Source organism: Erythrolamprus reginae, chromosome 1 (genome assembly GCF_031021105.1).
Source record: "Erythrolamprus reginae isolate rEryReg1 chromosome 1, rEryReg1.hap1, whole genome shotgun sequence".
In the NCBI taxonomy this organism is placed as follows: Eukaryota; Metazoa; Chordata; class Lepidosauria; order Squamata; family Dipsadidae; genus Erythrolamprus; species Erythrolamprus reginae.
This window is the reverse complement of record NC_091950.1, coordinates 358,875,475-358,899,728: the sequence shown is the minus strand read 5'-3', so window position 1 is coordinate 358,899,728 and position 24,254 is coordinate 358,875,475. Positions and strand designations below refer to the sequence as shown.

The 24,254-nt window shown below is 41.0% G+C and overlaps 1 protein-coding gene across 1 annotated transcript in view; it reads left to right on the top strand.

Moving 5' to 3' along the window:
* Positions 1–24,254, top strand: part of DNAH14 (dynein axonemal heavy chain 14) — a 217,941-nt gene that overhangs the window by 20,057 nt on the left and 173,630 nt on the right. The window contains exons 6-11 of the mRNA XM_070728172.1: positions 4,563–4,625; positions 7,298–7,436; positions 14,757–14,888; positions 18,349–18,605; positions 23,342–23,504; positions 23,915–24,203. Of these exons, the coding sequence (XP_070584273.1) occupies positions 4,563–4,625; positions 7,298–7,436; positions 14,757–14,888; positions 18,349–18,605; positions 23,342–23,504; positions 23,915–24,203 (1,043 nt within the window). The remainder of the gene's footprint in view (positions 1–4,562; positions 4,626–7,297; positions 7,437–14,756; positions 14,889–18,348; positions 18,606–23,341; positions 23,505–23,914; positions 24,204–24,254) is intronic.

The following is a 24,254-nucleotide window of genomic DNA, read 5'->3' as shown; positions in this document are numbered from 1 at the left end:
TTATATACCACTTCATAGTACTTTTACAGCCCTCTATAAGCTGTTTACAGAATCAGCATATTGCCCCCAACAATCTGGGTCCTCCTTTTACCAACCTCGGAAGGATGGAAGGCTGATTCACAACCTTGAACCAGTGATGAGATTTGAACTGCTGAACTACAGCTAGGAGTTAGATGAAGTAGCAGTGCTGCATTCTAACCACTACGCCATTCCGGCTCTAGAGAATAAGTCAGCTCCTTCTCTGTGATAGTTCTGTTCTCTCTGATAGACAACAGGCTCCCTCCTGCAGTTATTTCTGAGTCAGATACCACTTATTCTATATCTGTGCATTTATTTTATTTTATTTTTTTTTAATTTATTATTTGGATTTGTATGCCGCCCCTCTCCGAAGACTCGGGGCGGCTCACAACAAGTGAAAAACAAATCATAAATAATCCAATTAATTAAAATATTTAAAGATTTTAAAAACCCCATATACTAACAGACACACACACAAGCATACCATGTATAAATTAAACGTGCCCAGGGGGAGATGTTTAGTTTCCCCATGCCTGACGGCAAAGGTGGGTTTTGAGGAGTTTACAGAAGGCAGGAAGAGTAGGTGCAGTTCTGATCTCCGGGGGGAGTTGGTTCCAGAGAGTCGGTGCCGCCACAGAGAAGGCTCTCCCCCTGGGGCCCGCCAACCGACATTGTTTAGTTGACGGGACCCGGAGGAGGCCCACTCTCTGGGACCTAATCGGTCGCTGGGATTCGTGCGGCAGAAGGCGGTCTCGGAGATATTCTGGTCCGATGCCATGAAGGGCTTTAAAGGTCATAACCAACACTTTGAATTGTGACCGGAAACTGATCGGCAGCCAGTGCAGACTGCGGAGTGATGGTGAAACATGGGCATACCTGGGTAAGCCCATGACTGCTCTCGCAGCTGCATTCTGCACGATCTGAAGTTTCCGAACACTTTTCAAAGGTAGCCCCATGTAGAGAGCATTACAGTAGTCGAACCTCGAGGTGATGAGGGCATGAATGACTGTGAGCAATGAGTCCCGGTCCAGATAGGGCCGCAACTGGTACACCAGGCGAACCTGGGCAAACGCCCCCCTCGCCACAGCTGAGAGATGGTTTTCTAATATTTGGTTTTTCCTGCCTATAACAAGTGCATGACCATGCTTTTCTTACCACTGAACTGCATCTTGTTTGGCTAAGGCCCAGTGCTCATGTCTGTCAAGATTGTTCTGAATCATAGTTTATCTTCTGAGTTTATCTTTCAAAGTGTTTAAAATTCCTTCCAAATTTGATGAGTTGCCCTTCTCTTCTGTCATCTAGGCCATTTATGAAGCTTATGACAGAACCTTAAGGTACCCCATTGCATGCTACCTTTTGTAGATATAGTTTCATTAACAACTAAATACCCAGTGCAGTTGGGCAGCCAACTGCGACTCCATCTGGTGTGGGTATAGTCTATGCCACATTGTTCTTTCTTACCAAGAGGTAGGCTGTAGAAGAAGAAGTACTGCCAAATACCTTACTGTAGTACAAGTAAACGATTTCCACAACCTTTCCATCATCCACTAATTTAGTCACTTTATCAAAGAAGGCAATAAGATTTATCCAGCATGATTTATTTTTTAACAAACAATCGTTGGCTTCTAGTGTTTGTTTGTTTCATTTTTAGATGCTCACAAATCTGCTATTTGATTCTCTCCAAGCATTTTCCCAAGTATTGATATCAAGCTGATTGGTCTATAGTTTATTGGATCCACCTTTGAAGAGTGGAATTGTATCATCTCTTTTCCAGCCCTCTGGCAGTTCCCCCTGTTCTAGGAGCTCTGAAAGAATTTGTCCAATGGTTCCGAGATCACATCTACCAGCTTTTTCAATACTGTGGGATATAAACCATCTGGTACTTGTGAATAGGTGTTTTTAATCAATTTCTTATGTATTTTTATTTGTGTATCTGTTTGATTTCTGACTATGCTGCTTGTGATGGGTTGGGCTTTTTTGTTGCTATTATTATTGGTATTTGTTTTAGTCTTAGTGTCAGGGTTCCAAATAGTACCTAAAATTAAATCAGAGTCCAAGGCAAAGTATTCCTCTAATTTCCAATTTATTAATAGAGCCATGTTAGCACATGTGGATGAAACCCGAATCTGAAGTCCCTCGGTGAAGTCCAGTTAAAAGTTCAAGCCCTTGTCTCTACTCCCCCAAATCCATCACATTGACCAATCTTCAACTGCCAGCCTGTCAGAATCCATTCCATCTCCTTCCGTTCAGGTGCAGGAGTGCAGAGGCAAAGGATGACCTTGCCTATCTAGAAAGAATTTGTTATGACTACATATTAATAGCCTCTCTCAATTTCCCACAGTAAAGAATACATATTAAAATAGTATAAAGTGCGGGAGGCAAAAGACCCCAACTAAAATGGTTTCAGACTGACATTTAGCCTTTCTCACTCCATATCTGCAGATTCAGGCTATTTGCTGGTATTCTGTTTTAGATATATATCCCTGTTTTCATTTTTTATACTTGTTCTTAGCTTTTCAGAGAGCTGTGTAACCATGCTGATCTAGTCTGGTGTCTTTTATTTTAATTTTTCTTGGTATTGTTTTAATTTAGGACTTTAATATTTTGTTTTTGTCTAAACATAGAATAGCTACATTTAATTTTCCATAGGGTCAATATTCCCACGTCCTATGCCCCACTGCCACTCCACAAAAATAGGCTGGTCAAAGTTAGGTGTCTAGCCTCTCTTAGCAAAGATGCAACATAAGAAAATATTATTTTACTGAAAGAGTAGTAGATCCTTGGAACAAACTTCTAGCAGACGTGGTTGGTAAATCTACAGTAACTGAATTTAAACATGCCTGGGATAAACATATATCCATCCTAAGATAAAATACAAAAAATAGTATAAGGGCAGACTAGATGGATCATGAGGTCTTTTTCTGCCGTCAGTCTTCTATGCTTCTATGTTTCTATGATTGGTGTGACAATAGCAGTACTAATGTTAGATTGCACAAATTGTTTGATTAGCATTCTAGCAGTTATATTTTGGACTTTTAATTGTCTTCATTTCATGTCCCATATAGAATATGTTTCCATAGTTTATGTGGCAATGAAATAATAAGTAATCTTTGATTTATGACCAACTGTTTTACAATTACAGTGGTGCCTCTACCTAAGAATGCCTCTACTTAAGAACTTTTCTATATAAGAACCGAGTGTTCAAGATTTTTTGCCTCTTCTCAAGAACCATTTTCTACTTAAGAACCCAAACCCGGAAAAATTTCCCAGGAAATTTGAGAGTAGCATGAAGACCAGGCCAGTTTCCTGCCATTCCCCCTTTAATCCCGGCCATCTCAGGTTTTTCTGGGCTGCCAGAGGAGCCTTTTGATGGCGCTTAAGGAGACTTTGGCAGTCCAGAGCGAATGAAGCATTTTCCGTTTTCTGGGCGCTTGGAGAGGGAATAAACTTCTGCCATCACCCAGAGAAAAGAAATGCTACCTTTGCTCTGGGCAGCCCAGAGCGAATGGAGCGTTTTCCTTTCTCTGGGCGCTTGGAGAGGGAATAAATCACTTTGCTGTGGTGACTCCCTTGCGCTGCCTCACATACACCCAGCATGAGGTTGCCTCCCAGAGGTTCTGGACGCGGAAAGCAAAAGGGGGTGCTTTGCCCCGGCCAGATCAACTCGGTTTCAGCCAAACCGAGGAGTCACCACAGTGAAGGAAAGGCGCCGCCCACAAAGCGAGCGAGCGAGAGGAGAGGGAAGCCCTTCAGCACTGGAAGGAAGAGGAAGCAGGTAACAGCAGCTGCTGCCTTTCAGTCAAAGTAGCAGAAGGTTCCCCCCTCTCACCCGTCTGGGTTTCTCTCTCTGGCGCAGTTTCTCTCTCAGCCTTGCGCTGGGTATATGGGAGGCACGTGCTCCTCCTTGCTGCCTCAGAGTCCCTCTTTTTTTTTAAGCCTTAAAGTTTTGGATTCCCCTCACCTCACCTTCTTCCTACAGCAGCGACTGTCCTCTTCTTCCTCTTCCACCTCCTACCCAAATTCCAAGCTTTTATTTCTTCCCTAATGGGTTTAGACACATTATTTCCTTTTACATTGATTCCTGTGGGAAAAGTTACCTGATCAAGGAACAAATTAAGTTCTTAAGTAGAGGTGCCACTGTATTTGCATTTATGATGACCTTAGAATAGGTGCTTTACAGTCTGTAAAGTATTTATAACCATTGTAAATGGTCATGCAATTCCCCCCATTCCCCTAGTCATTTGGCCATATTTTGGATGATTGACAACTTTTTTGCAGTTGTCCAGTGCCCTAAAATCATGTGATTAACATTTGCCATTTTCTCTGCTGGTTTCTTCAGCAAGTCAGTGGGGAAGCCATCAGGAAAGATTGCCATATTCTGTTAAAGTAGTTGATAACATTTTAGTCATGAAATTATGTTAAATATGTATTATTTGTGGGTAATTGTTATACAAAATAAATTACATGCCTCTGACTCAACAATCTTTGATAATACAATCAAATCTGTTTCTCGCCTTCTCAGAAGATTTTTCTTTTCTTTTCAGAAAAAAGAAATATTTTATCCTTTGGAAAAATATTGTTAAGTATTCAAAAACAAAGAGAAACCAGTAAGTATAAAGGCCAGACATTTGTACTGAGTGAGTTGATTACCCTTTTTTCAGGTGTGAGATATCTGCTCCGAGTCTCTGGAGAGGGGCGGCATATAAATCTAATGAATTATTATTATTAATTGTTATTAAAAAGTAACAAATGTAAAACTTTTTTTTACCTTCATGGTGATCTTCTACTATAGAAGTATTCATTGTGGCATTCCTGCTACTGTATATTCCTTATTATTTTGCTTCTGCGCATGTGCAGGAAGCAAAACGTTGTGGGTATGCACGCGCACACAAGATTTGAGCGATTTTTTGCCTCTGCGCATGTGCAAAACCAAAATCACTGAAATGTCGTGTGCATGCATCCCATACATGATTTTGCTTCTTGCACATGCGCAGAAGCAAAAAACACTCTGGGATGCATGCGCATGCATGCAGAAGTGAAGCTGTGCGCGCAGCACACCGGTAGCGACGGTAATCGGAATCCACCCCTGGTATGGGTATAGGTATAGATATATGTGTATAGTTTTTAGAGCAAGCAATAGAATTTCATTTTTAATGTGTGCCAATGTGTCCACTGTAAAAAATGACAATAAAGGTGATCTATCTCATCTGTCTGTCCGTCCATCCATCCATCCATCCATCCATCTATCTATCTATCTATCTATCTATCAATCATCTCTACATTGAAGGATGGCCGCCTATCGAGACCTGCATGTTATATAAAATATGCATTTCTAACTCATCCAATTTGTGATTCAATTATTTAATGGGGTTTCACTGAATGTTGGAAAATATTTAAAATAATTTCTTAGTTTTGTGTGAGATGATAGTCACAATAAGAGTTCACTCTTCCTATCTCCAGGAAAAGCAAAATCAACAATTATTTTATTTCTCCCATTTTATTCTGGAGAGTATGTCAAATGTTTACATTTCAGATAATGACTTTATTTTTTCAGTACTTTATTAAATTTCAAAAAATATATAAAATACAAAAAAGGAAGAGAGAAAAGGGAAACAAACTATGGAAAAAGTAACTTTTGACTTTGTTTGATATAGGTATAAACTTGAAAATCAATATCTTTGAATTGGAATAAACAATTACAAATAGTATGATCCACAGGTTAAAATTTCATTCCTTTCAATTTCAAACAAATAGTTTCCAAGTAAAAACAAAGCTAAATAAAACATTTCTCTAATCAGAGCTGTCATTTTTGCCATCTCTGCCAACTCCATTAATTTCACCATCCCTTCTTCCATTGAGAGTATATACGAGTCCTTCCATCTCTGTGCAGAGACTAATTAATAATAATAACAACAATTTATTAGATTTTTATGCTGCTCCTCTCTGCAGACTTGGGTCGGCTCACAGCAACAATAATAACAATGTAACAAATCTAATATTTAAAAACATCTAAAACCCATAATTAAAACCATACAACACAATCATACCATACATAAATTATATAAGCCTGGGGGTATCTCAATTCCCCCATGCCTGGCGACATAGATGGGTCTTAAGCAAGGAGGGTGGGGGCAGTTCTAATTTCTGGAGAGAGTTGATTACAGAGGGCCGGGGTCGCCACAGAGAAGGCTTTTCCCCTGGGGCCCGCCAGACGACATTGTTTAGTCGATGGGACCCAGAGAAGGCCAACTCTGTGGGACCTTATTGGTCACTGGGATTCGTGCAGCAGAAGACGGTTCTGGAGGTCCGATGCCATATAGGATTTTATAGGTCATTACCAACAATTTGAATTGTGACCGGAAACTAATCGGCAGCCAGTGCAGGCCACGGAGTTTTGGAGAGACGTGGGCGAATCTAGGTAGCCCAACAATAGCTCTTGCGGCCGCATTCTGCACGATCTGGAGTTTCCGAATACTTTTCAAAGGTAGCCCCATGTAGAGAGCATTGCAGTAGTCGAACCTTGAGGTGATGAGGGCGTGAGTGACTGTGAGCAGAGACTCCCTGTCCAAATAGGGCTACAACTGGTGCACCAGGCGGACCTGTGCAAACGCCCTCCTTGCCACAGCTAAAAGATGATGTTCTAATGTTAGCTGTGGATCGAGGAGGACACCCAGGGTAATGGACGGACAGATGGAATTTTCCTTGGGAGGCAAAACCCACAGCCACTCCGTCTTGTCAGGGTTGAGTTTGAGAAGCCTTGCAGATAATTGTAATATAGAAAAAAAGCTTTCGGTTTAAATTGTACATTCAATCCAATAATTGTTGGACTTAAGAAAACTGATTCAAAAAAGTCTTGCTTTTCATATTTGCAGATTGATCAAGGATTATGTTATAATCTTTATAACATAAAGATTTCTTGCCCATTTAATTATACAATCTTTAACATTTCATCCTCCACATTTATGCATCTTACAATCACATTTCATTATTATAAATCCAACAGTTTTGCCATTGATAACAGCAAATTCTCCCTTCTTTCTGTTAATTCAGCAATAGGCAAACTATTGAGAAATATGACCTCCCTTTTACAATTCTTTTCTGGTTTTAGTTTAGACTCTCTTTCAGACAAAGAAAATAAATCCACATATGACAACCAAATATGTGAGATAATGGCTTTCAAGATGAATTATGGAATTCCAAGGCATATGTCTACTTGTATTTATTATTATAAACTGAAAACTTGTAGTAATTTAAAATATTGATATTATTTTGTTTGCAGAATGATATTGTATAAACAACTATTTTTTGCTGATGAGATATTGCAAAGTTGCTTACTTTATCTCCAAGCCTTGTGTGTAGATGTGAGTAATCCAGAGAATCCCAGATCATCTGAACAAACAAGTATATATTTTATAAAGGTGAGAGTAAATATTTTAAATGTGTAAACAAAAGAAAGAAATAAGAGCCAATTTGATGTAGGCGGTTAAGACATCAGGCTAGAAACTGGAAGACTGAGTTCTTAGGCACAAAAGCCAGCTGATGACCTTGGGCTGGTCACTCTCTCCCTCAGCCCTAGGAAGAACACCATGGCAAATCAAAATCTTGCCAAAAATGTTTCAGATTTCAATACTGCTTTGAAGGTACAGATAATAAATATATAGGTAGTTCTCCGTACTGAAGGAGCGGGTCCAGCAGTCACATGGGTTGCTCATGTCCAATCCGGTGGAACTGAGCCTAGTATTAAAAAAGCTTGCCGGATCCGCCCCTTCCCCAGAATTCGCTCAGTTCGCATATCCTGCGGTTGTATTGTGATAGCTCGTTCAACATACTAACACCTTCCCTTCGATCCTTTTCTTCAAAAGTAGTAAGATTTGTTTTATCATTATTATTTACTTGCACTAATAGCGCCAGCCGTTTGCGGCTCGGCTTTTTTCCTTTGGAGAAGTTGCGGTTTCGTTTTTCCCCCGGCGGTTTTGCCGGTTACGATTCCTGCGGCCGCTTGTGGATTCTTCTAATCCTTTGGCCTGGAGGTCCTGGTGCAAGTATTAATCTATTGAATTATTGATTATTTATTGTATACAAAATATTTAAGGGCTTAAGAAATACCTCCTGCGGAGTGAGACGCCTTCTAGTCTCCTGGACTTAGTCGATCGCTTCCCCTTTAAGTAATTACGGAGCGATTTTTTCGGCGCGAAGGCCTTCGCGCCCTTTTTAAATCTAGGCCTCTCGTGTTGGCCTCCTGCCAGCCGCGTAGGCCTCAGTCCACCGCGTGGATCCCGGAGCGGGCCTTGGGGGTCCCAGGCTAAATTCTCCACCGGCTAAGCCTCCAACCAGAGTGCCTTGGTTTACTTAATTATAAAGTTTAGGGAGGCTGGCCCCGCTGGATTTGGGGGCACGAACTCTGGGTTTGCCCAGATTGTCCTCAAGTTTCAGCAGCTTCGAGGCCTCGAAGCAGGATCCATTCCTCTTGGGAAGTCCTTGAAATTCTTCTCCTTATTATTCAGTTATTGGCTCAGCCTTGTCTTCTGTTAATTGTCAGACTATGGCTACTTTTCCCAAGAGAGGCACAACTAAAGGTCCCAGAGAGGCCAGGCCTACAGGCGATGAGATTACTAGTATCCCCCAGGCCTCTTCCTCCTCTTCTCCAGGGGCCCGCCCCTCGACCAAGGTCACCAGGGCCGAGAAGAGAAGGGACCTAGCCCTACAAAAAATCCATGACAAATCAGCAAAACGTTTGAAAGTGCAGGCCCAAGTAATCAGTAGTCAAGACCCCCCAGAGGCTTCTAGTCTACCTCCTTCTGGGGTCCCTGTGTTATCTCTGGATGAGCCAAACCTAGACAGACCCCAACCTAACCTATGGGGCATAGGTCCAGAGGAACCAGATATTATTGAAGATTCCCCCCAGCCAGGATCTTCCCAGGCCTTTAGGGATTCTTCTGCCATTTCTGCTGATATTTCCAGTTTACCTCCTGAGTTCCAGTCTATATTTGCTGTGCTGTCCAAAGCCATTGATGCCAAACTCTCCACCATCAATGAGCTTCCCTTACCTCTTCCTCCTTCTCGTTCCTCCCGCCCCTTGGGTTCTTCCCCAGCGGTCAGAGCTCCTATTCAGGATGATTCAGATTCCTCCCAGGATGAATATGAGGATATAGAGGATGATGAGGATCCTTTTCAAGGCTTATCAGATGATGAGGAATCCCAAATAAAGGTTCCTCCTCCAATTACTATTTTTCCTTCTCAATTATTCAAATCTCTCCTCCTCAAAGCTAGAATTTCTACGGGATTAGCGGCCCAGGAGAAACAAGCCTCCACTTCCACTGATCCCCCCGAGGAGAATTTACCTTACTTCACAGAGGAACAGGAGGATAACGAGGTAATTCCTATGCCTAAATTGTTTAAAGATGCTTTACTCAAACAGTGGGAATTTCCAGCATCTGGCCTTAATCCCTCCACCAAGGATAGAAAGTTGTACAAACTTTCCTGTTCCTATGAAGAGCTTCTATCCTTTCCCAAACCGGATGAACCTGTCAAGATTCTTCACTCGGCAGCGGCTGTGCCAGGCGAGGCGGAGGAAGTCCTCCGCCCAGAGGACAAGCGCATTGAGCAAATGCTCAAAAGAGGATTCACCGCTGATTCCTGGGCCATTAAAAGTTCTGCAGCGGCTTCCTTTTTCTCCAGGGCCATGCTGCTGTGGCTTCGCCAACTTCAACAGCATATTCCTCCCGATGACTTGAGAGGTCAACAAGACTTCAACAAGGTCTTTGCAGCTGCCCAGTACGTGGCTGATGCCACCTTGCAATCTACTAGATTTTCTGCTAAGTCTATTGCAGCTTCCACAACGGCAAGAAGACTCCTATGGATTCGCCCTTGGCAAGCGGGAGTTCGCCAAAAGTGGCAGTTATCCCAGGGTCCCTTAAAGCGCGACCTTCTCTTCGGTGATCTTCTGGATCCACTCCTCACGGAGACCACGGACAAGAAGAAAGTTTTGGGTCCAACCACAAAAAAGGCTACCAAAACGCAGTCCTTTCGTCGCCCAGGGCGCCAGCAAGATCAAGCGGCTTCCTATCAGAGATCTCCAGGTCAGTATTCCCCCCGCTTTCGTTCCCAAGGTAGGAACTCCAGGGGTAGAAGGTTTCGCTTCCAAAGGGGAGCTTCCTCTAACAGGGCTTCAAAAAAACCTAGATGGTAATCTTACCTCCATTCCCATAGGGGGTCGCCTAGCTCATTTCGCCTCTAATTGGCGTCTCACCTCCAAGGACCCTTGGGTCATTGACACTGTTCAAACAGGCCTTCTTTTAGAATTTATTTCTCCTCCCCCTAAACGTTTTATTTCCTGCCCTTCTCCCAGGTCATCCTCAGATTGTAACCGTATGGAGGAGGCCATTTCTCATCTATTGTCCATCAGAGCCATTCAACCGGTCCCTTCCGGTCAGAAGGGCCTAGGTTTTTACTCCATCCTATTTATGGTTCCAAAGTCCTCCGGAGGTTGGAGAGCTATTTTGGATTTAAAGAATCTAAACCTATTCATCAAATATAGGAAGTTTAAGATGCACTCCTTGTCTTCTATTTTGGCCGCCATTCACTCGGGAGATTTCATGGTCTCCTTAGACCTCACTGAGGCCTACCTTCACATTCCTATAGCCAAATGCCACAGAAAATTTTTACGTTTTTCCTTTCAAGGCAGGCATTTCCAGTATAGGGCGATGCCATTTGGCCTTTCCTCGGCCCCTCGGGTCTTTACAAAGCTCTTGGGGTCCCTGGCGGCCTATATCCGGGCGTCTCCCATCCACATTTTATGTTATCTTGATGATATTTTGATTCATGGGAACTCCCTAGAGAGAGTGAAAACAGACCTTTCTGTCACCATGTCAGTCCTTCAGGACCATGGATTTTCCATCAACTTTGATAAAAGTCACCTCCAACCTTCCACATCCATTTCTCACCTGGGATCCATTATTGATTCAGAATCCTCCCAGGTTTTTCTCTCTCCCGAGAGAAAACTCAGTATAGTGGAGTTAATTTCTAACATTTTATCTAATTCTTCAGTATCCATAGTTACTCTATCTTCCCTTTTGGGGAAGATGGTGTCATGCATAGGCATCATTCCCTGGGCTCGCCTTCATGCTAGGGAACTCCAGTGGCTCCTGTTACCTTTTCAGAGATCGGGGCACAGCAACTCAAATCGACGCATTGTCATCCCACTGAGTGTTCGCAGATCCTTCAAGTGGTGGAAGTCTCCGGCCATGGACAGAGGATCCCCGTTCAGGTGCCCGGATCAATTTGTCATCACCACAGATGCCAGTCTATCGGGATGGGGCGCCCACGCCCAGGGGATGATAGCCCAGGGCACGTGGTCCCCGGAGGAAGCTTCCAGGCCAATCAATTGGCTAGAGTTAAGAGCCGTTTCCCTGGCTCTGAAGCATTTCTCTCCTCGCATTCCCAACCGGCACGTTCTCATTCTCACCGACAACATTGCCACAAAAAGCCATATCTGCAGACAGGGGGGCACGAGATCCAAGGCTCTCATGAGGGAGGCCCTCAAGTTGGGCCTTTGGGCGGAAAAACATCTCCAGTCGCTCCTAGCCGATCACATCTCGGGGAGTCTCAACGTCCAGGCGGATTGGCTATCCCGAGCAACGATAGACCCAGGAGAGTGGAACCTCCATCAAGACCTGTTCCATCAAATCACCCTCAGATTCGGCCTACCAATCCTGGATCTCTTCGCGACCAATGCGAACGCCCAACTCCCTCGCTTCTATTCCAGATTTCCATCCCCGGGAGCGGAAGCAATCAATGCCCTCCGGAGTCCATGGCCTCCAGGCCTACTCTACGCATTTCCTCCAATTCCAATCCTCCCGGACGTGATTCACAAGGTCCTCACCGAGAGGGCCCGAGTAATCTTAATCGCCCCTCATTGGCCCCGCCGGCCCTGGTTCGCGGATCTCCAACAGCTGTCCGTCCAGGACCCTTGGCGACTCCCCGTTTCGGGGGATATGCTGCGGCAGGGGGCCTCTTTCCATCCAGACCCGGAGTGGTTCCACCTCACCGCCTGGCTGTTATCAGGAGAGATTTAGAACTGCGTGGTCATGACCCCGATTCAGTGGAGGTCATTTTAAAGGCCAGAAGGGGTTCGACCAATCGAATCTACGACCACACGTGGTCCAAGTTTCACCAGTGGTGTCTACAGGAAGGTCTCTCCCCTCTGTGCATCCCCATACACAGAATTATTTCCTTCCTTATGCAAGGCTTCCATAAAGGACTTTCCACCAGCACCCTCCGGCGTCATCTGGCAGCCATTTCATCTGTCCTAGGGGGTCCCCGCAGACAGCCTCTCCGATCCTTCCCTGAAGTTCAGGAATTCCTCAAGGGCATAGCCAACCTCAGACCTTCCAAGGTCCACAGGTATCCATCCTGGGATTTGCCACGGGTTCTCCATTCCCTCACGCAGGCACCATACGAACCCCTAAAATCGGCGTCCCTCAGGTACCTATCCTTTAAGGTAGCATTCCTGGTGGCTATTACCTCTGCCCGACGCATTTCGGAGCTGGCTGCCCTCTCAATCAGGCAGGACCTTTGTCAATTCCATCAGGACAAGGTAGTCTTGCGACTGGACCCCACCTTCTTACCCAAGGTCAGTTCCATGTTCCACAGATCTCAGGATATTGTCCTACCTTCCTTCTGCCTCCAACGAGACCATCCCTTGGCAACTAGATGGCACACCGTGGATCTCACCAGAGCGCTGAGAATATATATCCAACGCACAGGACCCTTTCGGAGGTCAGAAGCACTTTTTGTAGCCTATCATCCCAGAGTCATGGGGGCCAAAGTGTCTTCAACAGTAATAGGCCGTCGGATCAGAGGGACTATATCTAAGGCCTATGAGTCGGCCTCCCTCTCAGTTCCAAGGAACATCACAGCGCATTCCACCAGGAGCGCAGCCACCTCGGCCGCTTGGGCGACTCAAGCCCCGTTGGAGGAGGTCTGCAAAGCAGCCACTTGGGCCTCGCCAAATTCCTTCATCAGGCACTACAAAATTGATTCTTACGCTTCAGCGGACGCTGCCTTCGGCAGAAGGGTACTCCAATCCGTTATCTCGCACGATAGCAAGCTAATCCCACCCTAGGGACCATCTATTGGGTATGTCCCATGTGACTGCTGGACCCGCTCCTTCAGTACGGAGAATAGGCGTTGATTGCTTACCTGAACGCCTCTTCTCGTACGGTGAGCGGGTACAGCAGTCACTTCCCGCCCTTGTATGTGTCTTCTTTACCTTTCTATATCTTTCTTCCTCTAACAATGAGAGTTGAACACTACAGAGCTTCACAACTGAGCCTAGTCTATGGATTCGCGAATTCTGGGGAAGGGGCGGATCCGGCAAGCTTTTTTAATACTAGGCTCAGTTCCACCGGATTGGACATGAGCAACCCATGTGACTGCTGTACCCGCTCACCGTACGAGAAGAGGCGTTCAGGTAAGCAATCAACGCCTATTCTCAATTTATAATGGTGACCTATTGAAGTTACAAAGGCACTGAAAAAAAGTTCTCATACTTATGACTGTCACACTCACAGCAAGTCCAGGGTCCACATGCTCCAAATTTGGGCACTTGGCAAACAGCATGTATTTAAAATGGTTGCAACATCCTAGGTCATGTGATCACCATTTGTGACTTTTCTAGCTGGTTCTAACAAACAAAGTCCATGGGGAAAGCATGCTTTGCTTAACAATATGATTCACTTAACAGCTGCAGTGATTTGCTTAACAACTGTGACACAAAAGTTGTAAAATTGGGCATGACTCATTTAACCACAGCCTTGCTTGGCATGAGAATTTCTGGTCCCAAATGTAACTTGAGGATTACCTGAATGGAGAATTGTAAAAAAAACATATACCTGAATGTGTTAATGTACTGTTCCTTTTTCTTTTTCTATTTCTGACTGTTAATGTGAGACAACAGGATTTGTTCCATTTAGCTATTACCTAATTTTTTAGTTTGATTGAGGTTCACACTTTAATTATGTATGCTACATACAAGTTTATAACTTGTATGAGAAACTGGAAAATGTTAAAAGAAAAATAAATTAAATGTCATGTTTTTATGTTTTTACCTTCATGGTTATCATCTACTATATAAGTATTCATTGTGGCATTCCTTCTGCTGTATATTCCTTATTAGGAAATGACATATACTTGATCAGCTATTAATTATAATCTTTATACTGTATAACTATAATCTTAAAAATTAATAGTAGTTTGAAAGTGTGATAAACCATTCAATTTCTTCCTTATTCTCCTCTCTTTGCACATCCATAAGCACACATCTGGCTAACCAAATATCTGGAGGCATCAAATTTTGTATTGATGGGTTTTGCATCTGAGGGTCAACAAGTGATAGGTGTAATACTAATTAAATTAATTAAAGATAGAGAACATTTCAAACTAGGAATTTAGGGCCACATTTTCCTTCTGCTTGCTCCCTGATTTTAAAAATTTACAAAATTTTGTATCTCAAATTTTGACTGCCCATTAATGCAGCTTAGGAAAATCTATTAGCAGCTGCAGTATATCAACTGTGATATGTTAATAAGTATATTTGCATGTGTGTGTACTGTTCATTTTTTACATTTTATTGTTGATGTGCCAATACTTAATGTTATGCAGATGAATGAGAAAAATAGATAAGAATTCATATCCATTTCAGAAAAATTGTACTTATAATATTTTTCTTTTGTTCTTAGATAAATACGTCTTATACATACACATTGGATAAATTTTGTGAGGAACAATATCAACAAAGTCAACTTGCTTTATCTCAACTTCAAGCTTTTAAAGATAAAGTAATAAAAATAATTCAGACTTGCTGTTTAAAGGTAATTAATTAATTTGTGTATATTTTTTGCCTTTTTATCTTGAGTATGTTCATTCTTGAATAAAATTTTCAATATACTTTAATATATTTCTTACGTTATATTGTTAAGACTTTTAACTCTCAGTAAGCATAATAATATTTTTTTCTGATTTGATGGAGGAAGTAATGGTGAATAAGATATTTTACTATTGGATCACAATTATCTTACTCTCCTTTTAATATTCTTAGCAGACTAATGCACGATCTTGAAGTTAGACGCTATTTTCTCTCCTGAGAATATGAAATATTTATGATGGATTAGTTCTAGTTTTGATTCGGAAGTAATTAAAAACCATATTTTCTGAAGGTAAAATCTCTGCATATGAAAGGACCATAAACATAATCTTATTGAATTACCTTCTTAGTGCACTGAATAGTGCAACAATCTAACATTTTAGCATCAATTACCAATGCATCTCTCCAGGGGCGGGCTACCATTCCTGGCCCTACCGGAAAGGGCTGGGAGCACATGCCCATGACAGGAGCGCGCACGGGCCCACCGCAAGATTCAGTTTCTGTGCATCCGCAGACGCGGAATCTCGCACGAAAACGCACGCGCAATTTCTTGGGGGGGGGGGTTGCTGAAGGAAAAAGACCCGGAAAATGGTCAGAAGAGCTGCTGATCGCTCTGACCTGATTGACAAAACAAGGTAACTGCCCGTCCGTTCCCATCCACTTGCCTGCGCAGCATGGTGGAGGGGTGAGCTGACAGATATGCCTCCACCGCACCACAAGCCTCCGCCATGACGCAAATTGCCACGAGCGGTCTGCCTGTTCTGTTGGTTCGCCCCTCCACATCACCGCAAGCTCTGCCATGCTACGAGCTCCCCGGCGCCACCACAAGCGGCCTTCCCACTCTGCCGCAAACGGTTGCTCTGTCGACTTGCCCCTCCACCATGCCATGAACCCCCCCTGCCCGATCTGCCACGCCACCGCCCGCTTGCCACTGCCTGCCCCACGTGCCTCTCGTGGTGGCTTCCCCACTGCCAGCTCTGCCACACTGCCGCCCACCGCACCGCACTGCGAGCCCTTACCTTGCTCCGGTGAGATCCTGCAGGGCGCCGAGAGCATGCAGGCTAGATGGCCCCAAGCTTCCGCCATGCGGCCTGCTCTGTGTTCTCCTGCACTGCAGGCATCTCTCTCCCGCAGCGCAAGAGAGCAGGTGTGTGGCCGGAGCTCGGGTAGGCTGCTTTTGCCAGCTGCCGCTGTAGGTGTCGCAGCGAGATTCCGGCTGCTGCGCATGTGCAGCAGCCGGAATCTCACACACGGACGTCCTTCCGGCAGCAAAAACTGCCAGTTTCTTTGCTTCTATGCATGCACGGAAGCAAAAAACCCTGTAATTTTTTACCAGAATTGCTCCATTTGCGTGTACATGGCACGTGCAAGCATGATGGCAACTGGAGCGAGCATACGCACTCCGTTTCCACTGGCGGAACGGTATTTCCCACTGTTCCGGCTGGTGCCCATCACTGCATCTCTCTATATCTTTCATTAATAAAATTAACAGCAGGCATATAGCATACATATACAAAAATATGTAAAATTATAACTGAATAACAGGGTTGGAAAGGGCCTTGGAAGTCTTCTAGTCCAACTACCTGCTAAAGCAGCAAAACCTTTTCCATTTCAGAGAAATGGTGGTCCAATCTCTTCTTAAAAACCTATTGTTTTGGAAGACCTACAACTTCTAGAGGCATTCCACTGATTAATTGTTCTAATTGTATACATATAACTGTACATATACAAAAGTGTATAAAATAAATTAAAAATTAAAAAATTATAACAAGAACTTGATGGTGGTAGATGTCACCAGCATTTAGCACACCAGTGTGGATGTTCTTCATTGCCATTAATTTCTGAAAGAATGTAACCTTTTATGCTGGAAAATTTCAGGTTTTCCATGACGTGACCTATGAGTGATTCTGTTGTATTAGAGCAGTGTTTCCCAAGTTTGGTAACTTGAAGACATCTAGACTTCAACTCCCAGAATTCCCCAGCCAGCAAATGCTGCCTGGGAAATTCTGAGAGTTGAAGTCCAAACAACTTCAAGTTGCCAAGATTGGGAAACACTGTATTAGAGGAATTGTCCTTTGTCAGTATCAGATCCTTGCTTCCCTTACATAGTCTTCAACAATAAGATCAGGATCATCAAACAAATGTTCCAAACGATGATCATTCTGATCATGACTTAATGAGTTTTCACCATTTACATATTGCTTGCACATATGATGTCTATTTCACAGACAATGCCTCATCAGAGCATGGCTGCTTATATTTTTGAAGAAATTGTAGTTAGCTCACACATTTCCTGATCATTCAATGTCTCAAGAGTCTGGACGGTGTAATCATATATTTTTCATATGCACTGGAACTTTTTATCCTTTTTGACACTTCTGTTAATTTGAATAATTCACATTCTGTGATTAACATATTCTAATTGTGTCACATAATTAGGTCCTAGCTATAGTTATCAAATAAAATGTGCATACTCTGCTGAGTTTGTAAACAGAAGCAGATGGGGTCTCAGATATAACCCTTGGCTTGGTATGAGTGGGGAGTCCGGCCTGCTGGGAAGGAGGAGGGCCTGGTAGGAGGGGATCTCTAATGTGTTTGAGAGCCAGAGGTGGTAGCCGGGTTGGCGGTGGAGTTCTCCAGGCTTATGCTGCTGGGGAACTTCAATTTGCCCTCACTTGGTGATCCCTCAGATGCGGCTCAGGAGTTCATGGCTTTCATGACAACCATGGACTTGACCCAAGTAGTTCAAGGTTTGACTCATGGCATGGGAGACACACTGAGATGATCTGGAATTAAGGGGTGTAGATTCTTTTCCCTTGTCATGGTCAGATCATTTCCTGCTAAAGTTAAACTATTAGCTACTAACGTTAGCTACTCTCCAACCATAGGGAGGCGGTAGCCAAATAATTGGTTCCGCCCCAGATGCATAATGGACCCTGAAGGGTTCCAGAAGGAGCTTGGGGTGATACCGGATTCCCTAGTCCAGAATCTGGCTGAGTTCCTGATGGATGCCTGGAATAGGGTGGCATCAAGGGGAACTGGACTGGATTGCGCCTTTGTGACCTCTCCACGGCAATGGATCCAGGAAAGCTCCCTGGTTTACTGAGGAGCTCCATGAGATGTAGTGCCAGAAGAGAGGTTTGGAATGATGCTGGAGGACCAGTAACTCTGAGTCAGACCCAACATTTTTAAGAGCCTTTATTAGGACGTATTCAGGACTTAATACAGGCAACAAAATGTCCACATTTTCCCGCACTTATTGCATCCACTGATTCACCCCCAGCCACCCTATTTAGTAAGGGGAATGGAGGAATTCCTGCAGAGTAGAGCTGAAGAATTTGCTCATGGTGAAAAAATACTATATATTTTAATTACTTTTGCAAATGTATTATTTCATAATGCTGTAGGTGGCAAAAATGAAGGGAGCAGAAACTCTTTTTCAACATCCACCGCATGTTTTCAAAGAGAAACCAAAATACTTTGAGGTAGCGGAATGGCGGCACATTATGGAACGATTTTCTAAGTTTCTTAAGCTTGTAGATAGAATCTTTCAAGAATTTCTTCGCAGATTGGTAAACAATGCCTTAAATACTCTTTGGGAGGTATTTAAAGGTTCTAGTAATATGGCCATTTCAAAAAGGAAGACAAATGAAGACCTTATAAGGTTAGTTTTGCCTTTTTTATGATTAAAACACTGGCTCTTATTTAATAATATTGTTTATAAAATTCTCTCGTAGATTACTTATTGTTATTTAGTGTTATTGTACTATTATATTTCCTTTATTTTTAAGCTTGGGTTACTTATTATAAAAATTATAAAATAATTCTTGGAGTAAACACTTATTATGGGACATAAGTAAAGGGTCAAATATTTATATTTTAAATAAAACTTGATATACTGTATAATTAAGTACATGAATAATAATTTATTGCTCCACCCTACTCAAATTTTGGGGGGATTAACATTCCTAGCCTGGCAATAAAGCAATAAACTTCCAGGGGCCCATGATCTGAGTAACAAAACCAATCTCATCCCTCATCCCAGCATTAAGGCAAAACTTTCCCCCCATCAACCTTCCTAAACAGCAAACCCCTTTCTAACATTAAAGCCCTCTGACTGGAGACAAACTGCTCCATAGCTTAATCACACAAAACTAAAACTAAAAAATGCTACGTGTACAAAGCAATAAATCCAGCAAAGATAATAAATCCAGCATGAAAACCAGAATCATAGAATGGCAAAGCTTTGCTCTTCCTCACCTTTTGCTTCCTCACCTTTTGCTTTTGAACAAATGGATCTGCCTAGTGATGAGGGAAAAAAGGTGGGGGTCATGAATTCTGCATTTAAAAGACAGTTTTAAAACAAAGGTTTGTACTTCACATCTCTGCTGCTTAATGACTAGAACTTAATGACCCTCCTGAACCAATACATACAGTATTTCAGCACTTTTCAACGTGTACCAAATCTTTTTCAGTATTCCATACCTTTTAGTGTGTTTCACCCACAGGATCATCTGTAGTCTGGTTGTCTTTCAATCAACATTCCTTCCTACAATCATTTCTCATTGTAACATTTAACTGTTGATATCCATTCAATTTATCAATTTCAGGCATTAGTCAAGCATTGTTTAACTTGAGATAAATTATATTATTATTAGACTTTTATTAATTTGATAATTTACTGGTATGATTGATCACTTGACTTGATTCGGTAATATTAATTAACTATACATTAATAATAATAATAATAATAATAATAATTATTATTATTATTATTATTATTATTATTATTTATTAGATTTGTATGCTGTCCTCTCCGAAGACTAATTAGTATAATTATTTAACTGCTTATTTATGGTTAGACTGATTGTTGATATTAATTTATTATTAATATTAAGTAATTCCACTGATTAATTGATTTGATTAGACATTATTAGACTGATTGATTATTGATATTATTTGATTGATTATTGATATTTAATTTTTATTGTCATTGATTATTTATATTAATTAATTGATCTGATTAATTATTCTTAGTAAATTTTGATATTTTGTCAACCACTATTTGATTATTAACCATGCCAACAAAAAATAAAAAAACTCCACAAAGAGAATGAAGATTGCAAAAAATGCCACATATACTGATATTATGCTCACAATACCTGCCTGGAAATAAACAAAAATGTAGCCAATTTCCTACAAAAATCTCCCATATTTTTTTATTTCTGTCCATCATGTCTTCCTATACTGGATAATCTAATTTCCATGTCTGAAAGATTCCAAACCTTCAAAACAACCATAACATCACCAACCCCCCTTCCCTCCCATAGATTCCATAGGAACATGCATAGAAGCACACATAGAAGTATGCTTCACATCTTTGGATAAAAAAAGTTATTACAGACAAATGGAAATTCAAATACTCAAAGTCATATTCTAATACAACAAACACTACCTCAATCACTAGCTCAACAACCACTACCTCAATCACATGCACAACTACAGCAACCAATACCTCAACAATTTACCAACCATCCAAACAATATATCCTTTCTCATCAAAGACACCCTTGAACAGGAGCAAAAACCTAATAAGGCTATTCTATTTGGGTTTGAAGTCACAAATGACCCTGATATAGATCAGGTTCGCAATATTATTGCATCAAAATTCCATACCAAAGAAATAATTGAACTTTCTAGAGATGGCCCCGAGTTTAAATATAGAGATGATTCAGTGGTCTCACATTTCTTTAGAGTTCTTTGCAAAAATGCACTCAGCAGACAAAAATTAATTTATACTATAAACTCTATTTACAGAAATGACTCCAACCCAAGTGTATTTGCACACACAAGGAATTTGTCTTTGATGCATATGCTTTCAGTGTACATAAATACAGATCACCTGTAGGGATTCCACATTGCATGTCAGACATTAATACAATCAAGAGAGTCCAGAAATATTTCATAGGAGTCCTTCACTCTTCCACTCGCAACAAAATACCTTATTCCACTAGACTTGAAATACTACAATTAGACAGTTTACAACTATGTCACCTCCGTAGTTCATAAAATCAAAAACTTCGTTCAAGGCCTGACTTATCCATACTACAATGAATCCAATCCCGCAAACACTGAACAGATCTCAAAAAAAATCAAGACCATGGACAAACCAACCTGTATATCGACTACCACGCTGGCTGCATCAAAACTAAGACACACAATCCACCATCCAACCTTCAAACCACCATCACCTAAAACCATCCTAACTTCCAATCCACATTCAATCAAAACCAACCCCCCATAAATCAAAACTAGGTATGCACACCCCTTACTTCCTCAATAGAGCCGGGGTGGCGCAGCAGGTAGAGTGCTGTACTGCAGGCCACACTGAAGCTGACTGTAGAGCTGTAGGTCAGCGGTTCAAATTTCATCACCGGCTCAAGGTTGAGTCAGCCTTCCATCCTTCTGAGGTGGGTAAAATGAGGACCCGGATTGTGGGGGCAATATGCTGACTCTGTTAAAAAATACTATTGCTAATATGTTATAAGCTGCCATGAGTGTAAGGAGAAGGGCGGCATAAAAATTGAATAAATAAATAAAATAAATAAATATCAACCACTGCTAAAATACAAACTAATGAATTCAAGAAGCATCGTTAACAAAATACTTGAACTCCTTCTCTTACTAAAAATTGTTTAATTCGACATTATATTTATCTGCGAAACATGCCTAACACATCCCTTCCCAACCCCATTATTATAGTAAGAGACCATCATGTTTAACAATCTGATCGTGAAATCCGTAGAAGAGGTGGAGTTGTAATCTTATATAAGAAATCACTGAATCTAAAAAAGGTAGAAGTTAAACACGAACTCAATCTTCCAGAAATTATCATCTTTGAACAGTTTATACTACATATAAACTGGACCCTAAACAAATGTACAATTGAACCCATACATTCAACCCTTTACAACACTATTACCAGTCTAGGGCTAGATCAACTACTGTAGTTACTGACAATACTTGACTCAACAATTGTCTTGATCTCATATTCTGCAACAGTTTGCACTCAATTTACGGACTACAAATAAAAGAACCCTCTTCGAACAGTGACCATAATTGACCACCTTAATGATGGGATAATCAATTACGACTTTAAAAAAACAACTATGATATCATAAATGCTGATCTCTCATCTCTTGATTGGCATACACTATTCTCTATTCTATTTTAAAACAATAGATGCAATTTACATAGACTTTTGTAAAGCCTTTTATTAAATAGTACACGACAAACTACTTCTGAATCTAAAATCGTATGGCATCTCTGGACCATTACATGATTGGATAATCGCGTTCCTGTCTAACAGATAACAAGTAGTCAAAATATCAACTCCTCCTGTTAACAGTGATATCCCTCAAGGCAGTGTTCTAGGACCAACACTCTTCATATTCTACATAAATGATCATATTATAATCAATTGTATCATATTGTCATATGATACAATCATATTGTGATCATATTATAAGCAATTGTATTCTCTTTGCTGATGTTAAGCTATTTAATACCATCAACAATGCTGCTACCCTTCAAAAAGACCTTGACCATGTAGCAGAATGGTCAAAGACCTTAGAGTACTCATATCCAATGACCTAAGTGCTAGAATAACAACATTGCCAAAAAAGCACTAAGAGTTGTTAATCTAATCTTACGCAAGTTCTTCTCTGGCAATATTAGACTCCTAACCAGAGCTTTCAAAACATTTGTTAGACCAATTCTGGAATAGAATAGAATAGAATAGAATAGAATTCTTTATTGGCCAAGTGTATTTGCACACACAAGGAATTTGTCTTTGATACATATGCTTTCAGTGTACATAAATACAGATCACCTGTAGGGATCCCACATTGCATATCAGATATTAGTACAATCAAGCAAGTCCAGAAATATTTCATAGGAGTCCTTCATTCCTCCACTTGCAACAAAATACCTTATTCCACTAGATTTGAAATACTGCAATTAGACAATTTACAACTATGTCACCTCCGTAGTTCATAAAATCAAATACCAAAATGTCCTTCCTGTTAATGAGTACTGTATCTTGATGTATTAACTAACCTTGAGGTATTGTCAGTTATTAAAATGAATTGAACTGCAGGTCAATGGTTCGCATCTCATCTCCCGCTCAAGGTTGACTCAGGCTTCCATACTTTCGAGGTGGGTGGGTAAAATTAGGACCCAGATTGTGGAAGAGATATGCTGGCTCTGTTAAAAAGTGCTATTGCTAACATGTTGTAAGCCGCCCTGAGTCTAAGGAGAAGAGCGGCATTAAAAAAATCGAATAATTAAATAAAATAAATAAATAATTACGCTATTTAAAACATTTTTTCCACATGTGCAGAGCATATAAAGATACAATTGAAAAAGCACTTTGCTTATTGACTGAAAATAGATGCCACTGGGTATATGAAAATGAGCATTTTGAAGGCACTCAGAAATTATTGCACCGTTCAAAGAAATCAGAAGCACAACGTGAAATTGTTACTCTCAGTGATATAGACAAGGTGAATTGATTTCTAAATGAAGGTATTTTACAACACAGAATAGTTCATATTTATCTTAATAATAAATATAATCATTATTAAATTTAATGATTTAAATTTAAATTTAAATACATCCTGAATACTTTAAAAAAAATTCTTGCCTTTAAAGACAAAATCATTTCATAGTTCCTTATGAAAAAACCTGTGAAGATTAAATATATTTTCATATTTCTCAAAAATATTCAACAGATTCAAAAGCACTTTATCACAATGTAGTCTTCTCTGTTAGTATTAAGTCAAAAATAATGAATTTTTCTTCTGCTTTTATTTGTTGTTTTAGATTGAAAATCTTTGGTTTTTAATGCTCTCTAGTCCCATTTGCATGATTTTTAAAAATATTCTATTTTTGTTATATTTTCATATGACTTTAGATCTTAGAAGAAGTAAAAAGAGAACTAAAAGGAGAAGAGGAATATTCCCCAATATTTGAAATAAACATTTATCTGAGAATTCCCTATGAAAAGGATATTCGTAGAAAATCTTATCAAGATGACGATGATTATATTGCAGAATCTTCACAAGAATCTTTTAAGGAATCAATAGACTTCGATGAAATTTCGAGCAGCTCATTTGAAGATGATAGCAAATATGAAGAAAAATCAGAAAGTACTATTGAAGATTTGGGTAGCTTCAGGAGGGAAGAAAAAATAAAGCCATTGAGTAAGATTAATAACTTTCTTTGAAAATAAGGCCGCATTTACACTACAAAAG